A 15,547-nucleotide genomic window follows, 5' to 3' on the forward strand; every position below is an offset into this window, starting at 1 on the left:
TTAAGACCAAGTGCTGGACATTATTCAAACCGCATTGCCATACTCAAGGGCCCCGTAATTGGGTAGACCGGTCTTTTTCAAGTCTACTTGGAAAATGCAGTGTTTGAAAATGTCTGTCTGGGTTCCAAACCCTGGGTCAGCCATTTCTAAAAGTCTAAATGTCGTTGTTGTCTTCCGCATGAACAACCATGCAAAAACAACACAGCTCCAAAAGAGAACAGTTGAGCCCCACCTCAGCCAAGGCAGTCAACCTTTTAGTGCTGTCTGTCACAAGGCCCTTGGAATGCAGGCGGCTACAAAAGCAACAATTAGCAGTAAATGCCATTCCTGATTTGATTTCCGGGTCTAGTTTAAAAACCTCAAGTTGAGCCGGGCTCGGTGGCTCAGCGGCTCAGCCTGTAATCACGCGCCTTTGGGAGGCTGAAGTGAGTGGACTGCCTGAGCCTGTGAGTTCGAGACCCGCCTGGGCAACTTGACGAGACCTCATCTCTACAATAAATCAAAATGAGCTGGGCGTGGTAGCACGTGCCTGTAGTTCCAGCTACTTGGAAGGCTGAGGCAGAAGGATCGCCGGAGCCCAGCAGGTCGAGGCTGTGGTGGCCGGGTGCGGCCACTGCACTCCAGTCTGGGCGACAGAGTGAGACTCCAACTCAAAACAAAACAAAACAAAACAAAACAAAACAAATCCCTCAAGTTGTAAGCCTAAAAATTAAGGACAAAGATGGCTTCTAATATTTCTTATTTGAGAGGTCCCCAAAAATTCCATGGGCTCAGTCAGAGATTAAGATACTTTTGTATTAAGATAATCTTTGCCTTCTTCATTTAGCATGGGTAACCTTTTCATTAAGTAGAAATGGGAGATTAATGGGTAAAATGTCATGTTGTTTAAGAAACAGTTTTTCTTTTCCAAATCTGACACTGCATACTTGACAGCTCTCTATATTTGAAGGTCAGACTCCAGAAGACAAGACTCCTTACTCTATAATTCCTTCTCTGGTTCCTCCTTTCTGTAATGTCCTTAGCTGGTTACAACTGCTTCCCAAAGAGTCCCACATATACCTTCGGAGTTAGAGATGATTTTATATGGTTTATGGAAGAACATAAGTTTAAGGTGATATTTTATGGCAAGTGACATTGGTTTTCCATTGTGAAAGTGATATAAAGTTTCTTTTAATTAAAAAAAAATCGGCCAGGTGCAGTGGCTCATGCCTATAATCCCAGCACTTTGGAATCCAGGCAATCCCAGGTGAGAGGATTGCCTGAGCCCAGGGGTTCAAGACCAGCCTGGGCAACTTGATGAGAACTCATCTCTACAATAAATCAAGAAAATTTAGCTGAGCGTGGTAGCACATGCCTATCGTTCCAGCTACTTGGAAGGCTGAGGCAGAAGGATCGCCTGAGCCCAGCAAGTTGAGGCTGCAGTGGCTTTGAGCAGCATGCCACTGCACTCCAGCCTGGGTGACAGACTGAGACTCTGACTCAAAAAAAAATAAAAAATAAAACAAATCAGTTAAATAGGGGAGGAGACATTAGAACATCAAAAGAGAAAGACTATTAATTATAAATGCTAAACAGTATAAGTAATAGATGGGATGGATATGTCAGAAATGAAAAAGGTAGCCCATGAGTGAGGGAAGGTTGGGAAACACTAGTAGAATTAAGAAAACTGTTCCAAATTCCTCCTAGCCTTATGTCAGAGTTTTGCTTAGGAGTATGTTGGGGTTTTTTGTTTGTTTGTTTCTTTGGTCAATGGGAGAAAAGTTGGTCATACCACAAAGAAGTCACAAGAAGATGACAGGACTACCTCACAGGATTTTAATGTGTCATGAGATACATACACACACACTCACCAATAGTCTCAATATCAAAAGGGTACCTGCTCAGTTCATACAAACACTAAATGGGCCAAGAGAGTCTGAAGGGCACCGCCAGTTTCTCTGCCATCTAGCAAAGTCCTAGATGTGTTTACATGCAATTAGAGAGTAGGTTTGGGGTCTGGCTGGACAAGCTGTAATAACACCTGCACAAGAATTTCCTGAAGTCACAAAGAACACAGTTGACATTCATAAGCAGCACAAGTAACTGGCAAAGGAGTCCCACCCCACCAGCCCTTACCAAGCAAGAGACCTCTGGCCCAGTGTTCTCAACTAGGAAGCCAACAGCTTTGGGGTCCAGGCTGGCCGAGGGGCAGGATTCAGAAGAGAAAGCCAAGTCTGCAAACGCAGATTCAGAGGACAGAACAGGAAAAGTCAAGTATGGGTTAGAAAATGCAGCACAGTAAGGGGGTGGGCTAGGGGGAGGGGGAGGTAAAGGAAAAAACGTGCAATAAAGTCAGAAGGAGAGAGAATCTAATGGAGAAAAATGCATGCTCCTGGCTGCAGAGGGAGTTTAACAGGGTGGTTATGGATAAGGCAAACAGAGACCATGTTTCTACCCTAATGCCTCATGCTACTGATACCTTGTTATCTAAGCCTCAGTATCTCCACCTGAAAACTGGGGCTAATGATAGCACCTGCAAAACACAGTCTGGAGCAATGATTAGATGCAGTTGTGATAAGTGCCTGGAAGTTGGTGGAAGCCAAGCAATGGGGTCTGCAGGGCCCCTACTGCCAGCTTCAGTCATGGTGACAACTCCTCCAACTGCCTCAGTCCCACATCTCTCAGTGAGGATAATGGTTCTCCTGTGCATATGTTTTGGGGAGGAGTAAATGAGTTAATGAAGTAAAGCACTTAGGTCTCTACATGGCTCATAGAAGACATTAGTATTAATAATATCCTGGGGACAAAGTAAGCCACTTTTTGCTGAAGTGGCCCTGGCAGAAAGTGGATAGGTGTGAGATCAATGTTGGGTCCCAACTGTTTTCCTGACCTTGTTGCCCAACTGTGCACAGTCAGCCTCCCTGTCAGAAGCAGACATAGTAAGGTGTCCCAATACTCACCTTCCCCAACCTGCACAATGAAGGGACTCTTGGGAATGATGTCCCCAGCAAAGGAGACCTTGACCACGTGGGGGCCAGGCTGCATGGGTTTGTACACACATCGATACACTTGGTTTCCTTTGTCTTCCACGAGCAACTCTACGGTGTTCTTTCCCTGGGGATCTTCCACTTCCACACCAATGTCACCTACACCGGCTCCTACGAGACAGCAAGCACTCCACGAGCTCAAGTCATCCTCTCAGAAAAGCTCAATGCTGCTGAGTGCAAAATGCAAACAGGCTCTCATCTCAGGAAGGTCCACACTAAGACATTAACAAGGATATCCTTGGAGTAGTGGGGGTTATGACTGAATTTTTCCTTTTCACATATTTTCTATACTTTCTACATTGAAAAGAAAGTTGGTTGGGCATGGTGGCTCAAGCCTGTAATCCCAGCACTTTGGGAGGCAGAGGTGCGGGGACTGCCTGAGCCCACAGGTTCGAGAACAGCCTGGGCAACTTGGTGAGACCTCATCTCTACAATAAGCAAAAAAAATTAGCCAGACGGGGTAGCACGTGCCTGTAGTTCCAGCTACTTGGAAGGATTATCTGAGCCCAGCAGGTAGACGCTGGGGTGGCAGTGAATGTCACTCCAGCCTGGGTGACAGAGTAAGACTCCAACTCCAAAAAAAAATAGAAGATAGAGAAAGAAAGCTGACAATTAGAGAAGTATTTCTTATTTGGTCCTTTTTTTTACTCTCAAAGGATCTTGCATAGAACTTGGTATGGTAGATAATTCTTAAAACTTAGTCTTTTTAGGCTGGTGCGGTGGCTCACACCTATAATCCCAGCACTTTGAGAGGCCAAGATGAGAGGAATGCCTGAGCCCATAGGTTTGAAATCAGCCTGGGCAACTTGGCAAGACCTCATCTCTACAATAAATCAAAAAATTATCCGGGCATGGTGATGTGTGTCTGTAGTTCCAGTTACTTGTAAGGCTCACCTGAGCCTAGCAGGTAGAGGTTACAATGGCTCTGAGCACGCCACTGCACTCCAGCCTGGGTAACAGAGTGAGACTCTGACTCAAGAAAAACAAAAAGAAAAAACTTAGTCTTTTTAGAACATTTAGTCAAGTCAGAAATGTGGACAGAAATTGATTAATCAACCAAAGTCAAGCCTGAGAAGGAAAGCTGGTTCCGAAAAATCTTTTTTTTTTTTAGTTGGAATCTTACTCTGTTGCCCAGACTGGAGTGCAGTGGCACGCTCCCGGCCACCGCAGCCTCGACCTGCTGGGCTCTGGCGATCCTTCCGCCTCAGCCTTCCAAGTAGCCAGAATTACAGGCAAGCGCTACCACGCCCGGCTGATTTTTTGATTTATTGTAGAGATGCGGTCTCCCTGCCCAGGCGGGTCTCGAACCCGCAGGCTCAGGCAATCCACTCACCTCAGCCTCCCAAAGGCGCGGGATTACAGGCTGAGCCTCCAAGCCCGGCTTCGAAAAATCTTACAATATAACTAACACATTGGAAAAAGCTATTTGTATCATTGTTTGCTCAATCTGAAAGACAAAAAGGAAAAGCATCCCAAGCCTTCAAGTTCCTGAGGATTATACTTCAGCCTTTGGAGGAAAGCCCAAAGGTCTGATCCATGGAGAAGCACATTACCTGCTGTGTAGATGTCAAAGTAGGTGGGTTTGTTAGCGATGTTCCCTGCAGCTTCCAACCCGGGGCCTTTTGCGGTAACTTTACTGGCGTCTCCTTGGGCCTTGTCGACATTCACTTCAAATGGACTCTTGGAGATGTGCTGTCCTGCAAAGAGGACTGTGACCTACAGTGAGAGATAGATGATAGAGTCATAATTGTTTCTCTGTGCCCAGAAAGACCACCATCGAGCCACATGCACTGATGATCTTTTCTACTCTCCTCATGGCTGGACACAAAAGGTGGCTGGAACCAGGAGCCCTGAAATGAAGTTAAATGACCTGAATGGGATTTCCACCTGGGTCTGGGACATCACGCCTTTAGCAAAATAAAAATGCTTACATCAGATATACTTAGCCTCTCCAGTAGGAAACAAACACATACTTATATCTGAATCTCTAGTTACTGGATCCTTTCAGGGGCTACTGATGGGGCCACTATCCCTCAGAATAAAATGTCCAGTTCCAGAGTCTCAAACCCAGAGTCAAAGTGTTTTTCAAGGAAATAAGATCATTTTTAGATACATGGATTTGGGACAAAGTACAACGATTTCTATCTAAAACTTGAGTCACGTTCTCACCTTCAAAATTTTTTTCAGAGTAATTGAATTGGGTTTCATGTGAACCCATACTTGACTAGAATGAATTAATTACATCATTATATCATCAATGCTCCCTTCAAGAGCATTTATTCCAAATTTGTTTTTCCAAATTTATAATGTTCTAGAGTATTAAAGAAATCTAAGGCCATCATTCCAGGTGAATTCACTAGAGCCCAAGGGGGTGAGTATGGTCTACATTTCAAAGTTTGCACATGGTACATGAGAATTGGCCTTTATGTGCTGTTGAGGGTTTTCTTCCAAAGAAAGGCACACTCCTGGGTCACCCCACTCTCCTGCGAGACAGGCTCTCTTAGATCTCATCCTATAAGATGCCTAGACACCATCTTAAGCAGAACTCAAAATGTTGCCAGGACAAAGGGGTCAACGCCCATCATTTCTCCAGGTGCTGAGTGGGCCATTTCCCTCCACTAGAATAGACTGCCCCATCCTCAGGCTTCAATGTGGACAGGCCCTGCAGAGCACCTCCAAGGGGAGTACTTAAGGAAGCACTGAGGACAAAGAGCCTACAGGTTAGTCACTATAGCATCTACACTCCAGGAATATAGCTGCAACCATGAGTTATTCAGCTGGAGTTAGAAAAATCATATGACATTGCAAAGAACTCATCGCAGCTATCGTCTCAAGGCTGATTCATAGGGATTCCGAATTTTCTACAATTAGCACAGATGCTTTCATAATCAGAAAGGAAAATCAGAAGTTAACATTAGAAAAATATTCTTATTCATAAGATGTCCTTATTCTACATATATTGCAGCAGGTCAAAGAACAGTCCAAGCCATACCATGATGCTTCATCTTACTTTGTGCAGCCCAGTGACCTTGGGCAGATATTCCACAGAGTACGTCTTGTTCTTGTCGCTGTCAGGGGTCACTTGTGCCTAGAAGGGAAGATGAATGACAGTTAGAGAAGGTACTTGGTGTGAGTAAGGAGCATGCTATGTCAGCCAAGGTCTTGCAACATGCCGCCTGGTCAGGAACCCTGAAGGTACTGACTGTTTCCTATCCCACTACTCTTGCGGAGCATGCTAGGAGAGAAACAGTCAGAAGTCACAGAAATAAAACCACACAGCACAAAGGTAAACAGAGTCAAGACCCTCCACTGTCTCAGGCTAACACTCTCTAGAAGAGAATATGAAGCAAGTACCTTAAACCTCTGCTGCCTCAATCATTACAGAGAGCTCATGAGATGCTGCACCCAGTACTGGGTACCAAAAATAAAACTATGAGCAAAGCCTGTAATCCCAGCACTTTGTGAGGTCAAGGCGAGTGGACTGCCTGAGCCTGCAGGTTCGAGATCAGCCTGGGCAACTTGGTGAGACCTCGTCTCTACAATAAATCAAAAATTAGCTGGGCACGGCAGTATGCGGCTATAGTTCTGGCTACTTGGAAGGTTGAGGTGGAAGGATCGCCAGAGCCCTGCAGGTTGACACTGGGGTGACCGTGAGTGTGCCACTGCACTCCAGCCTGGGTGACAGAGTGAGACTCCAACTCCAACTCCAACAAAAAACACACACACACACACAAAAAAAAAACCTGAGCAAGTCAGTCACAATCCCTGCCCCAGTAGGGGAAACAGACAGTATATTAGTAAACTTAGGATTTCATATTATGCTAAAGGCTAGGCATAAAATCTGACTGTAAGAAAATAAATGAACAGAGAGAACAGGATAGGCAGAGACTCTTAGGGAGAACCCAAAAACTGGTCAGTGTGGGAAGAGAGTCAGGCAAAAATCATCGTGTTATTCTGGCCATCAGTACCTAAACCTCAACTTACAAGGCACTCAACTAACAAAGAACCTTTTAGCACAAGACACTTTGCTAAACCCAAAGTACCCTTTATGTTATTAAACACTGTGCCCTTGGGAATCAATTTATATTATATTTCAAGGCACAGCCCTTAGGCAGGTATCTTAACCACAGTAAACCTCAGTATCTTTTCAGTAAAAAACCATTTGGACTGTGAGCTATAATGGGGAAAACGGAATCCCTGTTACATGCCCCAAAGTCTCCACAGGAGGCTGGGCAGAAGAGGCAGCACCCACCAACATACCTCTTCCTTGTTCCCTTCTGGGTCCTCAACAAACACCATCACATCTCCTTGCCCGGCGCTGATGGTGTCCACAGTGAACTTGGCTGGCTGTTTCACCATGTTTCCAGTGGGCTCAATTCCTGTCACAGGTTTACATAGACATGTTATATGCAGGGCGAGGCCATGGCACAAGCCATCACCCGCTACATCTCTTTTAGGGAACTGAAATGAGAGATAGGACCCAGCCCTGAAGATCCCATGTGAGAGACAGGGACAAACTGCTATGACAAGGACAATCCAGTTGAAAACCTCAACTCTGTCCATGTTATTTAAGCAACAACATCCAATTCTGAAATATTCAATGGACTTCATGTAGGAATTCTACAACTGTGAAAAATAGCATGCTCCTTGAGGGAAGCAACATAGGGAGGCAGGCTTTCTTCATTAGACAATACTTTGTACTGCTTGAAAGTTTTAAAAGTGATATTCAATTATTATCTTTTTAATTAAACTTTTAATTTTAAGGTAATTGAGCAAATTCATTTGAGACAGATTCATATGTAGGTGTAAGAAATAATGCCCTTTACTGAGTTTTCCCAGGGGTAACACCGTGCAACACTAGGATACAACATACAGTCTGACAAAATACAGAATACCTCCACCACCACAGGGAGCCTTCAGGTTGCCCTTGTGTAGCCACATCCATTTCTCTCCCACCCACCTGCTTCCACTACTCTACACTTTTATAATTTCAGTAATGTTACATCAATGGAATCATATTATGTTACCTTTGGGGATTGGTCTTTTTCACTAAGCATAATGCTCTATAGATCCATTCAGGTTGTTGCATGTTACAATGGCTTGTTCCTTTTTATTGCTAAATAATTCATTTAACTTTCTAACTTTAAATAATTTATTATTTATTTATTAATTTATTGCTAAATAATAGTTCATAGTGTAGATGCACCACTCACCCACTGAAGGGCATCCAGGTTGTTTCTACTTGTCTATTATTGAGAAAGCTGCCATAAACATTTATGAATAGGTTTGTGTGTGAACCTAAGTATGAAATAATAAGATGGCTCTTATGGCTCCTAGCCCAGAGTTCCTAAGCCCCTTGGAATTTCCTGGGTGAGTGGGAGCCTTTTGTTCTAATGAGGCAACTCTTAGTGGGCTCCTGGACAGCTTCAGGATGGAGCTGGTCACCAAGAAGACCATGATGACTAGAAGCTTAGAACTTTCGGCCCCACTCATTCTCTGGGGAGGGGAGAAGAGTTGGAGAGTGACCTCTTCAAAATTGTACACGATTTAGCCTCCACAAAAATCCCTAAAATCTGGAGTTCTGAGAGCTTCTGGGGTGATGAACACATCCATATGCCAGGAGGGGAGGGTGGCTTATCCCAACCTCGTGGGGACAGAATCCCTGTGCTCAAAACCCTTCTGAACTTTACCCTGCATACTTCTTCATCTGGCTATTCATCTGTGTCCTCTGTCATATCCTTTTACTATATAACTGGTAAAGTGAAGTGATTCCTTGAGTCTGTGAGCTATCCTAGCAAATGATCTAACATGAGGAGGGGGAATGGAAACCTCCAACTTGTAGCCAAGCTGGACAAAAGTTGTGGGAAGCCTAAGAACCACCATCTATGATTGGCATTTGAAACGGGCGGTAATTTTGTGGGACTGAGCCCCTAAATTGTGGGGTCTATACTAATTCCAAGTACATAGTGTCAGAACTTAATGGATTATAGGACACTCAGCTGGTATCACTATGGGGGAAAAGCCATGGCTTTTGATGACCAGAAGTAAAGTGTTGAGAGTAGTAGTAGGACAGAAAAGAGTTTTTTCCTTTAGTTGTAAGTAAAAGTTTAGAGGGAAAACAGTGCTTTTCCTGTACAGTTTTCATTCCTCTGGGATTAATGCCAAGGAGTGCAACTGCTGAGTCGTGTTACAGCTGCTTTTTTTTTTTTTTTTTTTAAGAAATAACTATACTGTGTTCCAGAATAGCTATACCATTTTACGATTCCTGCCAGCAAAGAGGAGTGATCCAGATCCAGGTGCTGTGCATCAGCCCCAGCATTCGGGGTTATCCCTACTTTTCATTTTAGCCATTCTGATAGTGTATGCTGGTTTTAATTTGCATTTCTGTCATGACCAATAATATTGGACATTTTTTCATGTGCTTCTTTGCCATTTGTATATTAGTGAAACTGTTCATGTCTTTTGTCCATTTTCTAATTGGGTAGCTTGGTTGTTTTTTAACTATTGGGTTTTGAGAGTTTACTACATGTTTTGGATACTAGTGTTTTTTTGGATATATGCTTTGCAAATATTTTCTCCCAGTCTTTAGTTTGCCTATTCATCCTCTTAACTGTCAAAGGTTTTGAACTGTCTTTAAAAGTAAAATCAAAAAAAGAAAGAAAAAAAGAAAAACAACAAAAAAACTATTTAAGAGAAAAAAGAAAGAAAGAAAAAGTAAAAATCCAGTCTCCAGACCCTTGTGTTGGCAACATTTTGAGACGGTGTCGGAGATGGTGGCCAGGTGGCCTGGAGGGCGGGGCTCAGATATCTCTCGCTGAAGGGACAGGATGCCTCACTTCTGCTCCTCCTGTGGTCTCTACTGACACCATTTATTGGGGGAGAGGGACCGGCCTCCTTATTGCTAGATTACAGTAAAAGTCTAGGCTCCACATTTGCCCTTGCTGGTATAAGTGAGGGGCTGCATAGTTTTATCATGGTATTCAGCCAGAGTAGAGCAGTTATTGCCTAAAGGTGTTCTGCCTTGCTAGGCTGCCCTTTCCTGGTCTTTTGCCTAGAGAAAGCAACCTTTTGTTGGCACTTTTTGTGTTTGTGTCCACTGGCATTTACAGGTTGTCAGCTTCTTCAGCTCCAAGTCTGGGATATGAGGCAAAGTAAACCCAAGGAACTCACTGCTGTGTCATTCCTTGTGTCCCAATGTCCCTTCCTGGGTTGCCTTCTTCTTTCTCATCAGAGTCTCTTTATGCCTGTCTAATACATAATGCCCAGGGATTTCAGATGTCACTTTACAGGAAGAATTAGGAAAAATACTTCTACTCCAACTTCCCAGAAGCAGAAGTTTAAATATTACTTTTTTAAAAGGCTCTTCATTATGGAGAATTCCAAACCAACAGAGATGTGGTGAGAACTACACAATGAACCCCATGTACCTGTCGCCCAGCTTCAGCAACTATCAACTCACTGCCGGTCTCATTTCACCTTCACTCTTACCTCTTCCCTCCTCCCATACCACTTTGACACAAATCCTAGACCTCACATTTTCATCCATAAACATTCACTATGGACATACTTTAAAAGACATTTTTAGAATACCCAATCAATAACACATCAAAATTTTAAAAATAATTCCTTAATATGATCAAATATTCAGTGTTCAAATTTCAAATTATCTTATAAATTTCATGAAGCTTTTTAACAATCAGTTTGAAAAGGATCCAAACAAGGCTCACTTATTACAAATGGTTACTAAGTCTCTTAAGTTTTATGTGATCTCTAGATATCTATCCATTTCTTTTTTCTTGCTATCAATCTGTTAAGGACACTCGGTCATTTGTTACTATATTCTGAATTTGTATTCGTTTTATTTTTTGGGGGAGAGATGAGGTCTTGCCAAGTTGTCAGGGCTGGTCTCGAACACAAGGGCTCAGGCAATCCACTCACCTCGGCCTCCCAAAGTGCTGGGATTACAGGCTGAGCCACCAAAACCAGCCTGTATTTGTTTCCCAATAAATAATTTAAGAAAAAGTGGTGGGAGATAGTTATATGATACAGCAATCTTCCCACACTGCTAGGTAAGAAATGTAAAGTGAAGAAAATATACAGTTTTGGCTCACTTCAGCATAGAAAAAAGGTTGGAAATACTTCAGATTTTGAAGGAAGAAATGAGATTGGCAGTTAGGAAGTGAGCTTTCAATTTTTACTTTCTACATTTTTCTTTTTGCTTAAAATTTACATAACAATCAGATCATTTAAATAGATTTAGTGGTGACTCATGTGACTCACTGCCTGTAATTCCAGCACTTTGGGAGGCTGAGGCGAGGAGTGCCTGAGCCCAGAGGTTAGAGACCAGCCTGGGCAATTTGGCAAGACTGCGTCTCTACAATAAATCAAAAAAAGAAAAATCAGCCAGGTGTGGTGGCACATGACTGTAGTTCTAGCAACTTGGAAGGCTGAGGTGGAAGTATTGCCTGAGCTCAGTAGGTTGAGGTAGCAGTGGCCACGAGGGTGCCTCCAGCCTGAGTAACAGTGAGACTCCAACTCAGATTTTTAAAAAAGCACAGGGCCTGGTAGCTCAACCTGTAATCCCAGCACTTTGGGAGGTTGAGGCGAGTGAATTGCCTGAGCCCACGGGTTTGAGACCAGTCAGACAACTTGGCGAGATCTCGTTTCTACAATAAAAAATTAGCCTGGCATGGTAGCGCGTGCCTGTAGTTCTGGCTACTTGGAAGGCTGAGGCAGAAGGATCACTGGAGCCCAGCAGGTAGACTCTGGAGTGGCCATGAGCATGCCACTGAACTCCAGCCTAGGCAACAGAGTGAGACTCCAACTCAAAAAAAAGGGGGGGGGATTTAAACATGCACCTAAACCATTAATAAACACCCACTCCATCTGACTTCAAGAAGAGCCTGAGAAACAACTTCCTCTGCATCTTGCTGAAGGCCCAGGTGTGAGATGATCTCTTGTGCCTAACCATGGTTGGTTAGGAGGCTGACCTGTACCCCACTCCCTGTAAACTCCTGAGGCGCTGCGCTTATCATGCAGGGATGGGCCCCTTGACCACTCAGATCGAAGCGTGCTGAAGGCTTGCTATGCCATAAGTGCTTCATACAGAACATGGGTTTTGTAAAGGTTTCTGATTAGCTTTCCACACATCTAACCCTGCAAGGAAGCCCACCACAAAGATCTGTTTGTGGCTGTAGGTCCATCTCATCCCAGCCCTCTCTCCCTTCAACCCACTGGAACTAGGCAAGTCAGGGATCAGTGAATGGATCTACAGATGTTAACTGGCCGGCAACCAGAATCTACTTAACAACCAAAAGATGAAATAAAACACACCTCTCAACCCTTTTAGAAACTAGAAGATGCAAAGCCCTCTCCTCCTTCTGGGTTCATGTGGCAGAAATGAAGCAATGTGGTCACACAGGAGGGAGAGCAAAGTTGGCCCTGGCTTTCATCCCACCACAGGACAAGAATAATATCTCAGCCTCACCCTCGTGGTCTCATGACTGTAACCTAAAATTACCACTTTGTCTTCCTACTTAAAAAGGAAAAAAATAAGTTAAACATAGAATTGATACGATTCAGCCAACTCCATTACTCAGTATATACCCAAAATGACTGAAAGCATGGACTTAGATACTTGTACACTCATGTTGATAGCAGCATTATTCACAACAGCTAAAGATGGAAGCAACCCAAATGTCTACCAACAGAGAAACGAGTAGACAAAGTATGGTGTGTGTGTGTGTGTGTGTGTTTGTGTGTGTGTGTGTGACAGAATATTGTTCAGCCATAAAAGGAATGAAATTCTGACATGCACTACAACATGAATGAACCCTGAAAACATATGCTAAGTGAAGAAAGCCAGTCAAAAAAAAAGCAAAACAGATATTGTATCATTCCAATTCTATGAGGTATGGAGGATAGGAAAATTCAGAGACAGAAGTAGAACAGAGGTTACCAGGAGCAGAAGGGAGAGGAGAATGGGGAGTTACTGTGTCATGAGTATCGAGTTTCTGTGTGAGAAGCTGAAAAAGTTCTGGAGAGAGATAGTGGTAAAGCTATACAACAATTGTGAATGTATTTTGTGCCACAGAACTGTACACCTAAAAATTGTTAAAATAAGCCAGGCGCAGTGGCTCACACCAATACTTTGGGAGGCAGAGGTGAGAGGATTGCCTGAGCCCAGGGGTCAAGACAAGCCTGGGCAACGTAGCGAGACCTTGTCTCTACAATAAATCAAAAAATTAGCTGGGCGTGGTGGTGCATGCCTATAGTTCCAGCCACTTGAAAGGCTGAAGCAGAAGGATTGCCTGAGCTCAGCAGGTCAAGGCTTCGGTGGCCATGAGCATGACACTGCACTCCAGCTTGGATGACAGAGACTCCGACTCAAAAAAAAAACCTGGTAAAATGGTGAAATTTATATTCTGTATATTTTACCACAATAAAAAAATGCAAAAAATATTTTTTTAAAGATATGTTTCCACCTCAAGTGCACAACACTTACAAAGAAGCAGACGAAGGAAATGGCAATGACCAGCCACATTCCTGAACCACAGCAAGTGGTCATTTTCTAGAAAACAGCACTGTGAAAGGAAACCATCCCCCATTAACAATGGGGAAACTGGATAGCTAGTGATAAGGTTATTACAAACAAGCATTTTTATGCCTTGATTACATTTAGTCCACTTGACCAACTTAGTTAACAAGAGATTTATATGGTTTGCAACTTTTTTGCTATTAAGAAAGCATAATTTTAAAAATCAGAGAGTCCTCATTCCAACCATCACCTTTTGGCTATGGCTTAGAAAAAGCACTTTTAAAGGAAGCATGGACATGTCAACCTTCAAATGACTGCAAATCGGAATAGGGCTTCAAATGAAGTCCCCGTCCCTATATAACACAATGCACAGACCCCACCTTCCTGCAAAAGAGCTTCAAATGGCAAGTGGGTTTGTTGGAGAACTGTCAGCTTTTGGCTTGTCTAAATCATGCCAAAAAAAGACAGATGAGAAGATCTGGCTGTTGAGTGGTCAGCAGCACTGCCCTGATTATGTGTCATCTTAAGACTAAGCTGACACCAAACAAGGAAATGCTATATTGTATTCAAAGGGAACATGTGTATGGGACATCCTACAAGATACATGCCCCGGACTTTTCCGAAAGTCAGTGTCAATTAAAAAAAAAAGTTTGGGGAAATTATTCTACATTAACAGAGTCTAAAGAGAACAAACAAATGTAGTAAGCAAACATTAATCAGATCTTGGTTAGTAAAACAGTAACAAGGATAAAAGACAATCTTAGGACAAATAAGGAAAATAGTAACACAAACTAGATATTAGATGATATGAAATTATTGTTTATTTTCTTATGTACTGTGGTTATGTAAGAGGATATACTGTCTCAGGATGTCTCCATGCTTGCAACTTGTTTTCCAATAATTCAACAAACACACAAACACACCAGAGCAAGAGAAAACTATTAAGAATGGTAACAACTGTCAGCCTTAGAAGAGGATCTACAAGTTATTGTATGTGATATTTTCTTAATTATGAAAATAAGATATAAAAGGGACCCTTGCCTACTCATTGAAAAGAGAATACATTGTATCTGGTTCCACTGATCTTTACCAGAAACCACCCTGTGCAGCCCACAGAAGTGTTCTCTTCAAAATGCTAGTGTGCTTTAAATCAGGTGCCAACCAGCACATGTAATGCCTCAACATGGCTTCCACCCACTATAATGTTCTGAGCAGAATGGTGTTTCGCAGCTGCCTCAGAGTCATAAACAGGATGTCTTGGCAAGGAAGTGTCTGCCAGGGGTTAACAATAGCTCCCACCCCATCTGGAAACCTGAGGCAGTGTTAGCATAACAGAAAGAGAAATGAATCAGCAGCCAGATGACCTGGGTTCTTGCCCCACCCCCATCACTGACTACAGAGATCCAGGACAAGACCTAGGCCCCCTCACTCCCCTTACCTCCTGGGGACCAGGCTTCTGATTCCTCTTCTGAAAACGGTAGCAATAACCCTTTCACAATCCCAGGGCTAGTGCACAAAAATTGCAAAGTAGCAAATTCATTATTCTCCCTCATATGAAAGCAGAAGCATTTCCTTGGTTTTTTTTTTTTGGAGTTGGAGTCTCTCACTCTGTCGCCCAGGCTGGAGTGCAGTGGCACGCTCACGGCCATCACAGCCTCGGCCTGCTGAGCTCAGGTGATTCTTCCACCTTAGCCATCCAAGTAGTTGGAACTACAAGCATGAGCCACCACGCCTGGCTAATTTTTTGATTTATTTATTGTAGAGATGGGGTCTCACCAAGTTGCCCAGGCTAGTCTTGAACCCATGGGTTCAGGCAATCCTCTCACCTCGGCCTCCCAAAGTGCTGAGATTATAGGCGTGAACCACCACGTCTGACCAGAAGCGTTTCTTAAAGCCTTAGATTCATAAGGCAGAATAAGACCTTCATAAAACAAATAGTCCTTTATGAGGGAGGGAGAGAGAGAAAGAGAGAGAGAGAGAAGCA

At 43.3% G+C, this 15,547-nt stretch overlaps 1 protein-coding gene across 4 annotated transcripts in view; it reads right to left on the bottom strand.

The window, feature by feature from the left end:
• Positions 1-15,547, bottom strand: part of FLNB (filamin B) — a 152,293-nt gene that overhangs the window by 66,920 nt on the left and 69,826 nt on the right. For all 4 annotated transcript variants that reach the window (XM_008058541.2, XM_008058540.2, XM_008058538.2 and 1 more), the window contains exons 5-8: positions 7,287-7,405; positions 6,037-6,114; positions 4,580-4,742; positions 2,940-3,137 (exon numbers count right to left, since the gene is read on the bottom strand). In XM_008058541.2, coding sequence (XP_008056732.1) covers positions 2,940-3,137; positions 4,580-4,742; positions 6,037-6,114; positions 7,287-7,405 — 558 coding nt within the window. The remainder of the gene's footprint in view (positions 1-2,939; positions 3,138-4,579; positions 4,743-6,036; positions 6,115-7,286; positions 7,406-15,547) is intronic.

Source organism: Carlito syrichta, unplaced genomic scaffold (genome assembly GCF_000164805.1).
Source record: "Carlito syrichta isolate Samal-C Ts95f unplaced genomic scaffold, Tarsius_syrichta-2.0.1 Scaffold303376, whole genome shotgun sequence".
NCBI classification, from domain to species: Eukaryota; Metazoa; Chordata; class Mammalia; order Primates; family Tarsiidae; genus Carlito; species Carlito syrichta.